This window comes from Anguilla rostrata, chromosome 1 (genome assembly GCF_018555375.3).
Source record: "Anguilla rostrata isolate EN2019 chromosome 1, ASM1855537v3, whole genome shotgun sequence".
NCBI classification, from domain to species: Eukaryota; Metazoa; Chordata; class Actinopteri; order Anguilliformes; family Anguillidae; genus Anguilla; species Anguilla rostrata.
The window spans coordinates 51232048-51250839 of record NC_057933.1 but is presented as its reverse complement, the minus strand read 5'-3'; the positions used below and the strand labels follow the sequence as shown (position 1 = coordinate 51250839).

Genomic DNA, 18792 nt, shown 5'->3' with positions numbered 1-18792 from the left:
AACCTAATCTCTGCAATGAACATCATTGTAAGCGCTTGTAAGCCTAGTAAATGCTCATTCCTTACCATATATTTGTGCAATTTTTTAAAATGAAAACATGTTTATTGCACCTTAAACAATTACTAAACAAATGATACCTTATAAGCATACTTCAATTTTATAAGCGTGTGTGTGTGTGTGTGTGTGTGTGTGTCTGTAAAACCTGCTTAACTGTGTGAACAGGCCTCAACTTATGTTTGTCAGCGGGAAGTTATTGTAAAAAAAAGTTTCATGTATTTGTTGATCTCATGAGAGTTATTGTTTTCAAGAGGTGCTAAATAAAACAGTTTTCTGCTGACATATTCACTTCCCTCTGAAAAACAGTGGAAAGGAATATCCGAGTTAAAAAATAAGACGGGGGCAGGATCCCTGGGTTGGAAGATGTGGGCTGGAGGTTCGGGAGTAGATGGGGAGAGGGTTAAGGGGTGTGCGTGACTGAGGAGCTCTTTGCTCTTCCTCTGGCAGCCCAGCGATCAGCCCAGGAGCTGCCACTGGTGGAGAAGCAGAGCGTGGACAGCTGCCCGGCCACAGGGGGCAAGACCATGGTCCTGAGCGGGCACAACTTCCTGCCCGACTCCAAGGTGGTGTTTGTGGAGAAGGCCCAAGGTAAGCCCTCCTGCTCCGCAGTGTATAAGCCCCCCCCCCCCCCCCATTTAGCTGCGTGATCCACGCTCAAAGTCAAAGTCTGTCTCTCTTTTTCTCAATTTCTTTTTTCTCTCTCTTTCCCGCTTTCTCTCTCTCTCTTTTTCTCCCCACCGTCAAAATATTCCGGGTCCTGCCAGCAAACCACATGTGGTGCGCATTAAAGCACTATATTTTTAACTGAACGTATTTACATTTGCAAGAAGTTTCCATTGCCTGTTCACTGACGCTCGCCACAAGTCGAGGAATGAATCACTAGCAGGGCATGTGCACTTTCTCCGCCGCTCTCTGGAACATTTGTTTCCTTCGTCCTGGACGGGACGGGGCGGGGAGAGAAGAGGGCGGCCCGCTCCAAGATGTTGATGTTACTGGGTTTACAAACACCAATTTCCGCCATTCGTTTTTAGAAAATGAAAGCGTGGCACGGGGCCAGTGCCGAGGAGCGTAAACACACGTGATTGAGGGCCTTTTCAGTCGGCAGAGGGGGGGGATGCGGGGGTGGGTGGAGCAGGAGGGAAGCAATAAATCTTTCCACCTGTGAGTAGAGACTTTCTGGAAGAGCCTGGATGCTAGTCTTAGCGCCACAGAACGACTGAGACATTTGTAAACACAGCACATTGGAGGGCATGATGGCTGGAGCTCTGTGCCCAATGTTTGCGTGGCCCATAGTCATTCATATCCTTCCCTTCAGTGTGTGTTTACTTCTTTCGCCCATATCTGAACAGCAGCAGATCACACTGTCCAGTCTTCAGTCAAAATTCATCCTTAATGTTGGCTTGGATTTAAGAAAAAGCTGTCCTTAACTTTTATTCACAGTTATTTGCAGGTGTGAATTTTTCCTGCTCAATTTAATTTGGTGAATTTTAGGGATCACTGACCTTGCCAACCTGTTTGTAAAGAAAAGAAGTTACACTTTAAATTCAAGTAAAATTCAATGTCAGATTTTAATTAGTTACACTTTAAATTCAAGTAAAATACAATGTCAGATTTGAGTCAAAGTTTAAATAAATCAAAAAACTGCCTTTCTCTCACTTTAAAGAAATCCTGCTTGCCTTTAAAGGACAGAATTTCCATGTGCGGCTTATTACATCAACACTTGAATGTCTGATATAGCATTCAGTCTTAGCCCAGAAAGAAAAAGTCGCTCAGATGCCTTTCCACTTCCAGTATCCCTGCTGGCAGACAGGACACTGTGTTCCCGTGGGTCTAAACAGACTGGCTCTAGGACCCAGGGCGCTTACCGGATGAGCCTTTGGCTGTGTGGGCTCTTGTTTGTGAAGAGGGTTTCCCTGCGCCTGGTACCGGCCTTGGATTCCACTGTGAGCCTGCCATGGAAACATCCCTCAGCCAACACCCTCCCTCCCCCACTGCACACACACACACACACACACACACATACGTACACACACACTCCCCTCCCTCTTCCTCGAAACACAAGAGTAGTGTGACATCCTGACGGATGGGTCCTCAACCTTCGAGAGCTCCTAAGAGCCTGCAATTGACTCCTTAATGTGCCGAGAGTCTCTCTGTGTTAACCTGGTCCTCGTGAGGGGAATCCTCACGAGGAAACTCTTGCAAGCCCCTGCCCCCACCACAGACACATGCACGCACACACACTCACACAGACACACATAGTCTCTCTCTCTCCCTCCCTCCCTCCCTCTCCCTCTCTCCTCCTGCCAGCTTCCTAGCCTGCTAAACAGATTAGAGTGGTGTGGAGCACTGAGCTTCTGGGAGTGCACACTGTTGCCTGCTATTGACATTTCAGAGGGTTGTTTGCGTTCTCCGCGTCCTGAGAGATTCCGGAAAGTGCATAAAGTAAAGGATTTCTTTATTCAAGCCCTGTCTGTCTCCATTAGCCGCCTTTCGCAAAAAGCTGTCGAGACCTGTCGCCTCCTGGTTCCTCCGCTTATCGACAGGAAAGCTTAATGCAGAGCTCCCCTTTAAAGTGGTACCCAGGACTGTTCACCCTGAAAGGGATATTCATGCTTAACTTTGTTTTTATCATGTAACTCGTAAGTTAAAATGAGGCCTTGAACTGAGTATTTTCAGGCAATGAGTATTTTAAAAATGTAGGAAAATGGCATGGCTACAGTAGCTGGATGGTTGATCCACACAGCAAGTTAATGATCCTTAAAAGGACCAAGTACATCCACCAACTTTCCTTAGTTTTTTTCCTTAGTTACATGCAGTAGTGAGCAAGCCCTTTGTTATCCTGTGAAAATAAATTTTATTACAGTACACACAAGGTATGGATTAATTCAGTATTGTACTTTCCAGGTTGGCCCTTGTATCATAAGTATTGAAAATCTTCCAACAAAGACCAGCATGTTTCAAAAAATGTTTTCCCTCCCTCTGATGAGACGAATCTTCTTCTTAAAAAAATTTCCGTTTCCGAAAGCAACAAGTTTTCTGTGCTATGTCAGTGGTAGGAAAAAATAGCAACAATAAATTGGTCAGAATATAATGTTTTATATCATAAACCAGAAATTATATTACTTTGGAAAGTTCATGAATAAGCCCAGTAAATCTTAGTATTCTGCATAATATCTGGCTAATTATGGCCTGCTATATCACTGGCATATGTTACTACTACCATGATCAAAGTTTAGGGTTCTGTTCATTTTCCAGAATGTATTCCAATAAACACCTCTCTGAAATGCTGGGATTTTAAGTGGCAACAGACGAGTCTGCATTCCATTTTGATATGCGGAAGCTATATCGTAGGCTTTTTTACCAAGAGAAGGAATTACAGCGTGCCGTTTAATTGTACAACAGGTAGGTAGATGGTATTCGTGGACTGCCTTGTCATCTGAAGAATGCCCATTCAAGGCTCTTGCCAGCAAGCAGTACTCACGGTTGCCACAGTCCTTAAAAGGAAAAGACTTTTTCCCGTCATTTGTTCCTGGAGATTTTATTGAAGCTAATTTATTAGGATGTGTTGTGGCCATTTTAGAGAGCAGACACTGGACAGCCTCAACAGCTGTTCGACTCATTCAAATGGAAAACCGGATACAGACGATGGTGGAAAAAGCATATAGATTGGCAAAAGGAAAATCACGATCATTTGGGAGTTTTTATGATCGAACAGAACAGAGCTTGGGGCTGCCCCAGAGAATTTGAAGTTACAATCGAACAGGTCTGGTTCAATGGAAGCATGATCAGAAGCAGTAATTTCCTGAATAATAATCAGAATTTTACTTAACATTTGTCCTTAACTTTCAATTGCAAATAAATTAAATTGGTTTTTTTGGGGGTTTTTTTACATTTTGGCAAGTAAAACCATCATTGGAATTGTCAAAAAAATAAATAAAAAAATAAAATAAAACTTTAAATTAGTTTGTAAGTCAACATTAAGGAAAATTAAGGAATAAATTCAGGCCAAATTGCAGCCACTCTCCTGTAATTTTGAAAACCAGAATAGCCTGTGCTTCTTCCGAGGTGTTCCTGTTAAACATACTGCAGATTGAAGGTTTGCTGTGGCCCAGTAAAGGGTTAAATTCTGTGTTTGCCTGTACGTGTGTGTGTTTGTGTGGGCGTGTGTGTGCGTGTGTGTGTGTGTGTGTGTGTGTGAAGAGCTTGCCTGAGGGCCTGTTTGTGTGTTAAGTAGGCAGGCTTTCAGTGACTCATCCTGGAGGGAATCCCATCAGAGGGGCAGAATCGCATTGTCTTTGCAGCTTTTCTCATGTGTCCCATTGATAAAAACACAGTTCTTACAATTCTGATTGACATGGCAGGCTTGTCTTTCCACGGCTACCAGCTACTGACATGTATTGTTGCCTTGCATAGTATTAACAGGTTCATTTGTTTGCAGAGATATGTGATGCAATACAAAAGTGTGTGATGCAAAAGCTAGGTCATTTTTAGCAAAAAGTACAAGGAACAAAACTGTTAATTGGCGTAAAAACTTTTGTAATTGGTGCAGTCTCAGTCAAAGCAATGTGTGTGCGCCATCATTCTCCCTTTCCATTTGAAGAATTTTACAAGAAAGGTACAGTTATTGTGATTATAGCTTCAGAGCACATATTTTCTGGAGACATCAGTGTTAGGGAAACCTATGTACAGTCTGAAGAGAGGATACAAGCCTCAAACCAGCTGCCAGTCGAGGGAACTTAATGAGAAAAATTACAGCGAATAGCAAAAAATGGTGTTAACCAAGAAATTAAACAAAACAAAACAAAAATGGACCAAGAATAGAGCCTTGCTGCACTCCGTTTTATGGATAAACATTCCAAGAGTTGATGAGGCAACAAAACACAAGATGAGTTCCTCAAGCGTTTGCGTGCATTTGGACAGTAGAAAAAACAGATGAGAAAGTGATGGAAGGCATTAAATTGTTGAGAAAGAATCACAGAAGGAGGGAGGAAAACAAAATGGAAGAAGAGCAGTCTTCTCTGCCTAGTTGAGAATAGCGATGGATCACTTAAGTTGGTAAATCAGAGTTCACTGTAAGTGCCAGGTGTTAACTGAACTCTGGGTTCCCTTGCAGAAGCACCTAACACTTACAGTGAACTCTGATTTACCAACTGAAGCCATCACTATTCTCAACTATTCTCTTCTTCCATTTTGGAATAATCATAAACTTTTTAAAAAGAGATTTAAAGCAGCTCAAGTATAACACTACTGTTGCCTTTACTTCAGGCATTGCAAAACCCTCATTTGTATCTTATTTCTGGCATTCATGTTGTATTTAATTTAAAAGAAAAAATAAATCCAAACCAAAGAATGTAGGTGCCACCTACCTTAATCTGCTTGCCAAGCCATTTTTATGCTTTATGACTCATGACAGAGCAGTTTGTACAAACCCTCAGTGTTGAACCTAGCCGTGCCTGATAGACAATAGTGCTTTGTTCCACTCAAACAAGCCTCACCTTGCCTTTCTGACCTGCAGAAGAAAAGCACATCATTGTTGAACGTTATATTTTATGGGGAAATATTGCCATAGGGGAGACCTTTGCCCCGATTCCAGATTTTTAATGTCGTTTTTGTCTTTCCCCGCGCTTGCTGGCTTTTGTCTCAGGAAGGTATGTGAGGCACAGCCTTTGTTGCTTTTGCGGGGGCTCCCACCCCTGTTTTGGCACCGCGGCGGACGGCATACCGGCGCACCTCGCCGAGCGTGTGCGCTCTCCGGCGTGCCCAGGCCTCTTGCGGGGGCGGCGTGTGGGGAGGGAGTGGCGGGGAAGCCTTCTCACTGACTCAGACCGGAGGGAATTCCCTCATGAGTCGGATTGCTTTTACATCTGGTCCGGCTGGACCGCTGCCTGGACTGCGGGAGCGCCACGGAGCCTGTATCCATGGCGATCGGCAAACCGCCCCTGCCACAGTGGCACGTACGCGGTCACCGTTCCTCCAGAACCCCGCCGCCCTGCCCCCCCCCTCGCGGCTGAATGGCGGGACCTCCCTCAGGACGTCCGACGTCCACGGGTCCCCCCATTAAACGAGGGAGACAAAAGCAGGTGTTGCGCAGGAGCGCCCTGCAGAAATCCAGACACGGGAGATTGTTCTTGGCCCTGGGCTGCGTCTGCCGCGGCTTCCAAGTTCAATGCTGAAAGATTAGCATCAAGAGGGCTTGCCAGGTGGATGTCAGATTCACACATTAATAGGTAAATAAATAAATAAGCTGCGAGGGGGACGAAAAAAATTCCCCTCGGGTTGAAAAGGAAAAAAAAAAAATCCTGGATTGTTCTGCTGGTGCTTCTGTAATTAGCATGTGAATCGGATTTTCCATTCCCAGACCGCAAAAGTAAGATTCCTTGGGCGGCTTTACGGGTTTATTGTCTCTACCTGTCTTGCTTTATAATAGGGGTTTTCTCCTTTCACACCTTGGCCTCTGGGGCATTTCCATCGAAGCCAGAAAACAAAAAAATCCACATTAGAAAACAGTGGAAAAAACGGGGGGACGCGAGTCTGCTTCCGCGTGCAGAGCGCTCTGACAGAAACAGGAGCAGCCGAACGGGAAGATTTAGTTGTCTTTTTTGGAGTTCTTTTAGATTGTAATCTAAGAAGCACACATATTTCAAGGAAAGCCTATGTGGTTACACAAGAGCCGGAGCGCAAACAAGTGGTTTTGGCCTGAAATTCTGGAGAAAAACCATAATATAGGGATCACTGAATCTAGAAAAAAATAGGCTAACATCCACTTTAAGAAACAGCTTTATTTTGGAATGTATGGAGTAAGCAGTATATGAAAATTGATGTTCTCTCTGCATGGGCATTGGAGAGTGGACGCAGTTAGGCGACGGGTGGACTGTTTAGAAGTCTAAAGCTGAGATTCATTTGACTGAGCTTCTCTGGTACATATGAGGTTGGCTGAAAACAGGCCATACTCACTTCTGTTATAGGCAAGTGCATATACAGTAATATGCGCGCAAAGCACACCCATCCAGCACCACAAACAGACCTCTCCCAACCATATTTATGTCTTCACTGTGTGTATACACAAAGTGAGTGCTCTCCCGATGTTCACTGAGGCCTTATTATGTCTCTCTACCAATTAGAAGCGGAGGCAGCTGGCCAACTTCCTCTTCCTCCCCATACATCAAATTGCAGAATTGATTACATTTCATCAGAACAGGCCATTAAACGGCTCGCCCCTACCTCATTCTCAGCTACTCCATGTTATGTCTGTAACAGCAATTAACGGGAGGACGGCGCAGAAGAGATATTGCTACTCCGACTAAAGGAACATGGGCGGCAGCCAAGGCAAATGGGCGGGAGGGGAGGCCGGGTTGAGGCTCGGGCGGGGCCCGCCGGCGGAGTTGCCGAGGGTTTCGGAATTAGAGCCGAACTGCAGATGTTGCAGAGAGCCAACGGAACGTTCTGCGGTTATCGGTCCTCTGGCGCGCGCCGGGAGGAGGAGGTATGCCACACATGTGGCGCGTTCCCAGTTCATCTGGAAGGAGGAGAAAGAAAGAAAGGAAGAGAAAAAGAAGGAAGGGAAGAAAAAAATATTTGTTTCAATGTGGGTTTTATTATGGCTTTTTTTTTCGCAAAGCGATTCGAGTACGGGAGCCCAACAAATTGCAGCATTTTCGTTTCTGCTTCTGAATTTCTACAAATCTAGAAAAGAGAGGAGGAAAGGGGGTGGAGAGAGAGGGAGAGAGAAGGGAAAGGCAGAGAGAGACAGAGAGACAGAGAGAGAGGGCAAGAAGGAGAGAGTGAGGGAGGGAAAGAAAGAGAGAGGGAGTGAGACGGAGAGAGAGGACACTAAGGAGAGAGAGAGAGAGAAAGCAAGACACAGAGAGAGAGTGTAAAAAAGCCTCAGAAAAACATGTTTACTTCTGAAGGGCTGACGTCGAGGTGTAAGGTTTCCCCTCTTGGACTCATTCCCAGAGCGTAGGCGGCGAAATCCCCCCCTGGTTCTCCAGACGTAATAAGAAGAATCATCTGCCACTCCATCTCTAGCACATGGTTGCTCAGGCCCTGCGTCGCTGCCTTTCCCAGCACATACACACCCCCCCACCCCCCCCCCTTCCTGGCTGCTCTTATCATCAGTGAGGAGTCCTGTGTCCCCACGCACACCAGACCTCTCTCTCTCTCTCTCTCTCCTCTCTTTTCTCCCCTACCAAAAAAAAATCTCCCTCATTTAATCTGTTGACCATCTGCTTTTTTGTCTCTCGTTTTCATAACGTTTACAGGTTTTGGAAATAGATACCTGGTGGTTTCCACTCCCCGACAGGAGACTCCGCCTCCCACCCACACTCACTTTTTTTCGGTTGCAATCAAAGTGCAAGCAAAGTGAAATCTGGGAGATAGATGTATATTATATGTATATTAGAGATATTCATGTTCCTAGTGCAACATGGCTGAATCATTTTCATATAAATTTGGCTTTACGAATCTGTTGCTTTTAAGAGTAAATGTTCATTTCAATATGAAATGTTGATGGACTGGTTCAGTTATCATCTTATATGTAATATATGCAATTATTGGTCCTTAAACAGTTACCAGTTTATTAATTGGAAATAATCCAATAGAATTGATTGGTAATGATTTTAAGGCCTTTTATGTGCCTTGAAAAAAGCTTTTGTGCTTATTTTGGTTTTTAGAGGTTTATTTAGTGTTTTGAAGTTTATCACGGTACCTCATGTCTTTGGCATTTTAATGACACTGCTGTCAATGAACTGACAGTATTTTTAGGTTGAATGTCGACAAAGTTCCCAGTGGACGAAGTGAATCGACACCGATATTTTAACCTCCCTCAGCAGTTATCACTTGATCTTTTTGCCATTTTTCAATTGCGCCAACAGCCGACAGCTATTTATGACCATGAAATATTAGAGCCCTGCTTCCAGATTCATGTTTAGAGGGCTCAGTCCTGCCTACAGATTGTATATTCTCAGGTTATATTGTACCTGCCTGCTTACTCTGGTCTTTTCTGCATTTCTGCATAAAGGCAACTGACAAGTAAATAAACAGTTGTGATAATAATGCTGACCCTTGCCTTTTGGTGTTGCAGAGGCGTGTGGCAGTAACAGCACTCTTGCTTCTATATTCAGGCTTAGGAAGGTACTGTGGTCTTGCGTTCCCCGCCGCAGTCTGTCTGTGGAAGGGTCAGCAGCGCTGCAGACACAAAGACACATCTGTACGGTGTCATTTCTATTTCAGACAGTGCTAATGAGTCATCGCCGTCACAGAAAAAAGGGCAGTGGTTTCTTAATGATTGTATAAACAGAGCTAAAAATGTCTGTACACCAAAGTGTGGCATGAAATCACAAAAGGACTTTAATATATGCGGCGTGGATTTCCCACAGCTGGAGAAACTGTTCTTATTGGTCGATGGGAAAGCATTTGCGCTGCAACAAGTTGAAGTTGAAAAACGGGGGTGGGGAAAATGAAATGAATGTCTTTTAAAGGATGGGGGTTAAAAAAAGTATCTGGCTTTTAATGAGGATGACAAAAGGCAGTTGGGTTATTGAAAAAGGCGGCACATGCGGGTGGAGAGCACGCAAGATGTCACTTGCCAGTTATGCGTCGGCTGTCTTTATTAGAGAAGCCCTTTTACTGTGCCCTGTTTACGAGTCCCCAGCCTTCCCACAACGTCGGGAACGGCGGAAGATATAAAGCCTCTCTCTTTCTTTCTCCCTGTCTCTCCCCCTCTCTTTCTCTCTCTCTCTCCCCTTTCTCTCTCTGTCTTCTCTCAGACCGAGAGCTACTGCCTCAAAATCCTGAGGCCTGGCTTGCTCCTTAGCGCTGCGTCGGGTTTCCCTTGCCCCCAAGTGGGTCAGATTGCGGCAGGAAATGAGCTCAGCGTAGCACCCCCCCCTCTCCCCATCCCCCCCTCCGAGAGCTCCCGGGGACGACGCGCCGTACGCCGTCGTGCTGGGGTTCGGATAACACCCCCCCCCCCAACCCACCCCACCTCACCCCCCCGCGCTCCGGGCCTGGCCAGGCCGTCCAGACATTATGAAACAGCTCCGGCAGCCTAAGTAGGCACAGACGCAGCTGCCGCGGCTCAGAGGCTCGTTTACCAATCATTATCCGGGAGGCCAGACTTAACCTCACCGCGCCGAAGGGGCCAGCGCTCGCCGTGGCGACGCTGCGCAGAGTGTGAACCGGAGATGCCCGTCGTCACAGGCCTGGCTTTGTGGCGCTGACTTCCCTCAGCTGTTTGCTTCTGTAATTACTCTGTGTATGCTGCGCTCTGAATAAATAAAACTATTTCCCTCCTTATTTGTAATAGAGCAGCTATATAATAAATAACATTTATCCCCCATTTCTCGTCTCGTTTGGCAACCGTACTTCTTAATTTTGGTATTCGGTCAACTTGCCTCAAACTGTGTTTGTGATGAAAAAACACAAGTCCTACATTAAATCTTTAGCCAAATGGTGATTGAATCCAGGCCATAGTCCACTAGAGACACATGCTGGGCTCAAACCTGCATGTGCGGATTACAGAACGCAGTATGTAGTCATGTGACCATTGTGACTGCCTATACCAACTCAGCCACTCGGGAGTCTGCATTTAATTTGGATTATTGTGCTCATGATTACTGAATTATTGCGACCCTTTGCCGAATGAATTGCAGATTTTTTTCGGTCTTATTGCTGCAGATTGTGATTTACTCTTTCTTTAATCTCTCCTTTCTTGTAGATGGTCACCACCTATGGGAGACTGAGGCCAAAGTTGACAAGGACTCCTTCAAGTCTGTAAGTCTGCCTTACGGCAAAGCCCCACGCCCTTTGTGGCAACTATAAACCAGTTTCATCATGTTGATGAAAAACTGCCATTCGCGTGATAATTAAGACAGCTGAATTAGGGCAGCTGACTAACACTGTGGTTTACCAGTTGTAGACTTTTGAAATGGATATTACAAAGGAGCATCTCATTTCTGAAGTGCAGTAAAAAGATTTTATTGGGTTGGGAGGGGGTTGAAACAAACAAGCAGAGTTCATAGTAAAGGAGATTCGTCATACACAAATGTTTGTTGTTAATGCATGACTGAAATGCTATTAAGAGACAAGTGTGGTCAAAAATAGTAAATATTCAAAGCAGCTATCTTGCCTGTAAAATTTAGAATAATGTAGAGACAGAGTGGACAGAAGTTACCACAAATCCCTTAACAGTATTCCAGAAATGAGGTGAAAAATTACTAGACTGCTGTTGTAAAGGGAAGATGGGATTTAGAAGGGAAGCAATGTCCTAATGTGATTTTTTTGGTGTAAAGCTGTGTGTTGAGGACAGACACTCTTGGAGCATCTCTTTGCTTTTTAAAAAATGGGTCAGTAGCTCAGCTCCCCGGGAAGGTGGGGGTGAGTGTGAAGTTCACCTGCTAGCCAAGCCAGTGGGGTAAACAATTCACAAGACTTGCTCAGCCAGTGAACTTTGGGAGTAAATTCGATTTTTGATGCCTCATCTCCCCCACCGCCATCTCTGGGTCTCCCTCCCTCCCGCTCTCTCAGTCTATCGGGACAGAGACCTATTGGCTCTCTTGTAGAACCCCCCCCCCTCCCCAGCTCCATTTGGACATGTCTTCCATTAAATTCAGCTCGGCTGCGATAAAAACAGTCTGAGGAAGTCTGAGGGCTTTCTTCACTGCGCAGTGTGCTGGAGCCGGCCCACTGTAAACACCGCCTGCAAGTTGCCTGATGTAACCTTTGCTAGCCAATTATTCCAAGTTTTCTACTAAATATCAGGGGCCGCACTTGGAGCTCTCAGATGTGAACAGAATCTGCTTTTATCTGCGGTAATTTCCCCTTTTCGTTCTTGATGAAAGCTCTGCACTCAGATGGGGCCCGGCACAGTCAGAGTATTAGTGCGCCTGTGAGCCAAGCAGGTCATGAATGCATAAATAGAACCCAGAGCTGTTAAAGAAAAAGTTCACATTAGAATTTTCATTTAATGTGCATATCATCAATGTCATGTTCTAGCAAGTCAAAAAAGTTTTATTATATCTGTAGTTTTTGCACATATTATAAGTTTTTTTGTTTATTCAGATCTATTATTCAGTGTGAATGTCTCATTACTCAACAAACAATAACATTATTCTGTGTTGGTCTAAAGCATGTTATGTTGGTTAATGGAAGTAAGAAACAGTTTTTTATTCCTGAGAATTCCGATTTTTTGTGTGTTTTGCATGATGCTGATATCCAGTTGTTAGTTGAATGTGCTGTTAATTAAATTGCCTTTACATGGCTGACTTGCAATAAAAACTAAAAAAACATTTGGTACATTTGACCAAGTACTCTTTCTGTGGTTCATGTCCTCATAGAGCAATGTACACTCAACCAAACACTCTCTATGATTTATGTCCTCACAGAGCTACATACACTCGACCAAACACTCTCCCTGTGATGTATGTCCTCATAGAGTTACATACACTCAACCAAACACTCTCCCTGTGATGTATGTCCTCATAGAGCTACATACACTCAACCAAACACTCTCCCTGTGATGTATGTCCTCATAGAGCTACATACACTCAACCAAACACTCTCCCTGTGATGTATGTCCTCATAGAGCTACATACACTCAACCAAACACTCTCCCTGTGATGTATGTCCTCACAGAGCTACATACACTCAACCAAACACTCTCCCTGTGATGTATGTCCTCATAGAGCTACGTACACTCAACCAAACACTCTCCCTGTGATTTATGTCCTCACAGCTACGTACACTCAACCAAACACTCTCTGTGATTTATGTCCTCACAGAGATACGTACACTCAACCAAACACTCTCCCTGTGATTTATGTCCTCATAGAGCTACATACACTCAACCAAACACTCTCTGTGATTTATGTCCTCACAGAGATACGTACACTCAACCAAACACTCTCCCTGTGATTTATGTCCTCATAGAGCTACATACACTCAACCAAACACTCTCCCTGTGATTTATGTCCTCATAGAGCTACGTACACTCAACCAAACACTCTCCCTGTGATTTATGTCCTCATAGAGCTACGTACACTCAACCAAACACTCTCCCTGTGATTTATGTCCTCATAGAGCTACATACACTCAACCAAACACTCTCTGTGATTTATGTCCTCACAGAGATACATACACTTAACCAAACGTTCTCTCTGTGGTTCGTGTCCTCACAGAGATACGTGCACTCAGTCAAACGTTCTCTCTGTGGTGTGTCTTAAACACTGCGTTCTTTTTCGAAACTCATTTTAACCTTTTTTTTTTTTTACAAGAGAAAATGATCTACTGTGCTGTGTGCAAAGGGATAGTCACGCATTTAATCTCTCCTCGAAAAAAGGCATAAACTGGTTTTTATTTCAACAGAAATGAATAGTGTCAGTGCATGTGTTCCTGAGGCCTGTTCTCGCTTTGCGCGTAATTGAAAAAACCCTCATTGTCTATGACTAGCGCGAGCCAGAGAAGTCTGCTTTTAATATGCCGATTTTTTATTGTAACGGTCTGGCCCTCTGGATTGGATGAAGAGCAAACCGGTGCCCTTTTACACTCGCCACAAAGTCACCTCGATTTCCACCTCTCCCTGGGGCCCTATTGCAACGATGGGAGGGTGGATGGGGCTGGTTTTGGGGGTTTTCCTGATATACGTCTCCCCAAGTCACCCATAGTAAACAGAAGTTGCTGCTGAGCCCTTAGTTTATTTCAGAAATTGGGCTCATAAAATAAATTCTATTTGTAAAAACGATGTGATGCAAACAGTGAGCTAATCACACGGAGAGACAAATTAAAAATGGTAAAAAAAAACGATATTCAAGCTGCACTGGTTTGGAAGGAAAGCTGATATCCCCGATCACCAGGACCCCAAATTTGCTTGCTTCAAATGGTTGGCTCGCTTGAGTCACGTTCGTCTTTGTTGTTGTTGAGGTTGTTGCATTTGTTATGTCAGGTGATGCACCTTGTTGCATCACTGGGGTTAAATGCAGAATGTGCTGGAAAGACTAATTGGCCTTTAGGGCTGGGTGAAAGGGTTCAGCCCAGATGTTGGGATAATGTGGGGGGCAACAGCACATACCGTATGATGTGTTCGTGCCAAGTTTTTTTTAAAGATTCTCGCAAATCTTTCATGGCCGGCACGGTGTGTTTTCACTGCTTTGTGGTTGTTTCATGTTCTGAAGGAGCCCTGGGCAGTAAGCGAAGCCCAGGTTTGATGGCAGCTGAGAGAACAGCCTGGCGATAAGCTGCTTCCTCTATGACCTCCATCTTTTCTCCGGACAGCTTTGCTTGAGATGTCATGACATCACGCGTGCTGCGAGAACTCTCCTGTAGCTTTGTTCCCCGAGCTTGGGCCCATTAATGCAGTCAAAAGTTCACGTCTGTCCAGGACTGACTCAGAAGCGGCAGGGTAGACAGCAGGGGCGACAAGGGGAGGGGGCTCAGTATATGAAGTCGGGGCCTGACTATCGTAGGAACAGTACAGGACCGAGCTTTAGACCGCTCAGACGGGAGCGCGTGCTCAACCCAACCCTCCCGCTCAGCCCACCCAGGCGGAAGCCTGGCACAGCAAGTGCACTGTGTGTCTCAGGCCACCTGCATTTTTTAATCCATTACCAGAATATTCCATAATATTCCGACAGTGTAAATGAATATATGGCCGAATGAAAGTGTACAGGTACTGTATGATACATCATGGTGTATTAATTGATCTGCATGCGATAAACTTAATATACATCACTGTGTGCAATAAAAATATAGAAATCCCCAGGGAAGGTTTGCAGTTTGAACATACCAAACGTGGGCCATGTCGATTAATATTGAGAGGGTTGGTACTGTACAAAAAGTGCAAACAAGCACTTTTTCTGGGTTTCATCATAACATAGAATCTTGCATTTTTACGCATTGCAGAGGGGCTTCTGCTGAATGTGTGTGTGTCTCCATGCTACAGACTACTCTGTTGGTTGACATCCCTCCATATCGGAACCAGAGGATATCCAACCCTGTTCAGGTGAACTTCTATGTCTGCAACGGCAAGAGGAAGAGGAGCCAGTACCAGCGCTTCACGTACCTGTCCCCAAATGGTGAGTCTTTCTCTCCCTCTTCTCATCCTTTCATCTCTTAACCTCTTTCTCCTTTTTTCTTACCCAGCGCCAATGGTGCATTTATAGAGCACTCCTATCTCTTCAATCCTTTGTCATCCATTCACCTAACTTTCTGCCCAATTGACGAACCCCCCCTGCTGATGTTTATCTCTTCAATCACAATTGCTTGAACCAGACCACTTCCTCCACTCATCCACTTCATTTGGTCTTAATTTTGAGGCTTCAAGGCACAGAGCAACAGCACACTCCTCAGAATCATAGGTCAGCAGGCATTACCCTGGCTTGGGTTTTTTTTTTTTCCGGTATTCTGTAGCTGAAGTGCGGCCATCGGGCTTGTTTGGTCATGTTTCTGAGTCCTCCGTCGGGGAAGGGAGCAGAATGCCGCAGTTTCATCATCGTATGATGAAAGGGTAATCTGTTGCATCAGCGACCCGAGAAAATTTTCCAAACATTTACTGTACATGTGGCTGTCTGCGTCTCCCAGCCCTCTTAAAACAAGCAGCCACTGTTATTTGGTGTGGATAGCCGTGCTTTGATTTGATGGGGTTGTTTGAAAAGGAGAAGCCTCGGATTCCTGTTCTGGCTTCATCTTGTCAGTCGCGCAGGAACAAAGACAGCCCTTGAGGAGCACAACATCCGCTATTACACAAGCAATTAAACCCTCCATGCAAACTGGCACCCCACCAAAATTCTGTGTAAATGAACTGCCGTTTCCGTTTGAAGACCATTTTTCATAATTAAGCATTGTGCACCTGCACGGGGCATTGTTTAGCATAGCAAATATTGGGGTATAATAATCAAACATTTGAAATATAACTATTTAAAGCCTAATTAGGAGGGTTTAAAATATAACTATTTAAAGCCTAATTAGGAGGGTTTAAAATACATAAAGCATTATTTTCTGTGTGAAGTAGAAACAGTATATGGTTTAAAGTAGCACAGCTTTGCCAAGTTGCATTCTGCAGCAGTGGACACGTTAACTGGATGTGTATAACATGTTTTAGCAGTGATGTCAGCGTAGACAGACAGACCCTCCTGGGCTATTGATGCTGGAATGCCAATCTTCCCATCCCTGGTCTCACCTCTCACACAGTAAACTTTGCACACAGCTTCCACAATCGTGTTCAGTCCTGTCAGATCCGAGACCCACCCCATGTTACCACGTTAGCGCATTTTTCTTTTCACTTTGGAATTTCAGAGTTCACAATAAGAGTTGGGAGTGCCCCTTATTGAAATTCCTGAACAGTAAAAGCAATGGCAGCAGAAAATGTATTATTATTATTATTATTATTATTATTATTATTATTATTATTGTACAGCCATATGTGCATACAGTAAATTTCAGCAAGGTATTTGTAGAGTCATTGTAAGATTTTTTTGGCTTGTGGTTATTGGAGTGAATGTCTTTTCATCCTGGTTTGGGATGCCCAATTCATTCATAGGCATGTCCGGTCATTGGTCATTGTAGTGTCCTCAGACAAACATGGTTTTCCTTTGACCAAAATTATACATTGCCCTGCAGGGCTGTTGGCCTTGCTGGTATGGGCAGGCTTCGATACTAGATCATGGGGTACAACTGAGAATCAAAAGATCATTAGTGTTTGGTGGAGTGTTGGACACTTTCTGGCAAAGGAGTGGTGTTTTTTCAGGTCAGATAGCTGAAAGATAGTGATTACATGAACGCTGGGAACTGTATTGCAGGTACTGCAGAGTTCAGGCATGGTTAGCTGAGATACTGAGGTGTATTAGCTTAGCCAGGCATGACCCTGCAAGCAGCAGGCTTCTTAAGAGCTCCTCCACGGCCCAGTGCTACAGCAACAGCAGTTCATAACCTGACCTCTGAAGCCTCTTAGAGCAGAGAAAACACGGCTAGCGCCGTCACACGATCCATCACTCACCACTGCCTGGCCTTTACTGTATTTAGGGGGGCTAAGGGCATTTCTCACTCAGCGACTGCTAGAGGGGACACCCCGCCCACCCCCTTCCACCCACCCTCATGCACAGAGAAGGGGGAAGAGGTTTCTTCAGAACCCCTGGGCCTTGCCTTTCAAAAACACCCTGCTACCGCTCACTCAGTTGCTCGCCATCAGAAGCCTTTCCTACATGGTTTTTTTTGGCTGGGGGAGACAGAAAGACCTTAAAAAGAACAGACTGAATGTATGCTCGATGCAGCACTGAGTATCCCCAGAGCTCAGCGCTGGAACCAATCTGTCTGTGTGCTACTAGAGCACAGGCCACCTTTGTCTCAGCATCCAACAATAGCGCTTATCCCATGTTGTGTGTCTATTACAGTAGTCCTCTGTTGTTGATGTTATTCCAAGTTAATTAAAATATGGATTCGGTAACAGGTACAATGAGGTGTATTTGTGTTTTTAAAGAATGTCCCTGCACCTCTGTAAAAATAACCTGATGCTGCTACAGTGATAAGCATGAGACCTGTGATTAGGAAGGTTGAATCCTGGATTATCTTGACACATTGGAGCCTCTCTTATACATAAATCACTGTCTTAACAAAAAAAAAAAACTATATTAAATGGATAAAACTTGACAGACACACGGGACTGTTTTATTTTTTAGTTTTACTAACTTGCATGATGCACATAAATGTAATACATATATAAATTCAATAGTGTTGAAATGTATTTTTGGCTTTATTAAAAAATTAAATAGAGAATTAATTAACATAGGTTCTTGAGGTTTGTCTACTGTGTATTTCAAGACTTAGCATGTCCATGGTGAATGAAAGTCCTAAATGAAAGGAATCTAGTGTCTGGTTGTGGTGCATAATAATTGCACGGTCATAAAATTGGTGAATTGGTAGTTCAACAATGGTGAGGGATGGCAAGTGTTGCCAAAACATTTATACATTGGTCGTGAGTTCAAAGCCATCAAACGTGTGCCGATACAAAAAGAAATCAAATGAAAACAGAAAACAAGAGGAAATTGCCCCTGAAAAAAAAATGCAGAGGCTAACCTGTCGTGCAGTCGGCAGGCCTGGCCCCTGACCTGTATTTCTTGTTATGATTACGCTGTTAGGAGAAAAAAAAACGAGGGGGGAAAACAAACCATTTTCCCCTGGCGTGGCGCACCTTAACAGGAAATGGCCGCTGGCTTCCCTCTCTTTTCGGCGGTACCTCTTTTCCACTTCCTGCCTACCTCCCACTCCCGTGCCGCACGCGGGCCCAACTCTCCCCGACGCGGTCGCTCGGAGGAGAGCCGGCCATTTTCACACACGAGATGTTGCATGCAAGCGGATAACAAAATAGTGTAAACAACGACAAGCAGGCCCGTCACCGTCACCTCAGCCCACGCACTGGTCTAAAAACGGCTCCTGCCTTCCTGCCCCACTTCAAACGCTCTGCGGTGGCTAGTGATATTTGAAAAGAACAGCTCATTCACTCTTTAGCGTAGTCACAGTTGTGTTCTTTACAGAGAGGCAACCGCTGCTTTAAATAGCTCCGCTTGCGGAAATGCATGCATTAACCGATCTGGCTGAAGATACGTTCATAAAGGTTTCGTATTTTCCAGTGTGCATAATTATTGAACTAATTAATTTTCTGAGCACTTCTAATTTTCTGAGATTATTTAATTTACTTAGAATTGTGTTTTGCCTTATTTTGATTGAGCAGATATGTATAATAATTGT

At 44.5% G+C, this 18792-nt stretch overlaps 1 protein-coding gene across 3 annotated transcripts in view; it reads left to right on the top strand.

Moving 5' to 3' along the window:
- Window positions 1–18792, top strand: part of nfatc1 (nuclear factor of activated T cells 1) — a 75092-nt gene that overhangs the window by 27204 nt on the left and 29096 nt on the right. For all 3 annotated transcript variants that reach the window (XM_064341402.1, XM_064341417.1, XM_064341410.1), the window contains exons 6-8: window positions 505–645; window positions 10775–10830; window positions 14993–15125. In XM_064341402.1, coding sequence (XP_064197472.1) covers window positions 505–645; window positions 10775–10830; window positions 14993–15125 — 330 coding nt within the window. The remainder of the gene's footprint in view (window positions 1–504; window positions 646–10774; window positions 10831–14992; window positions 15126–18792) is intronic.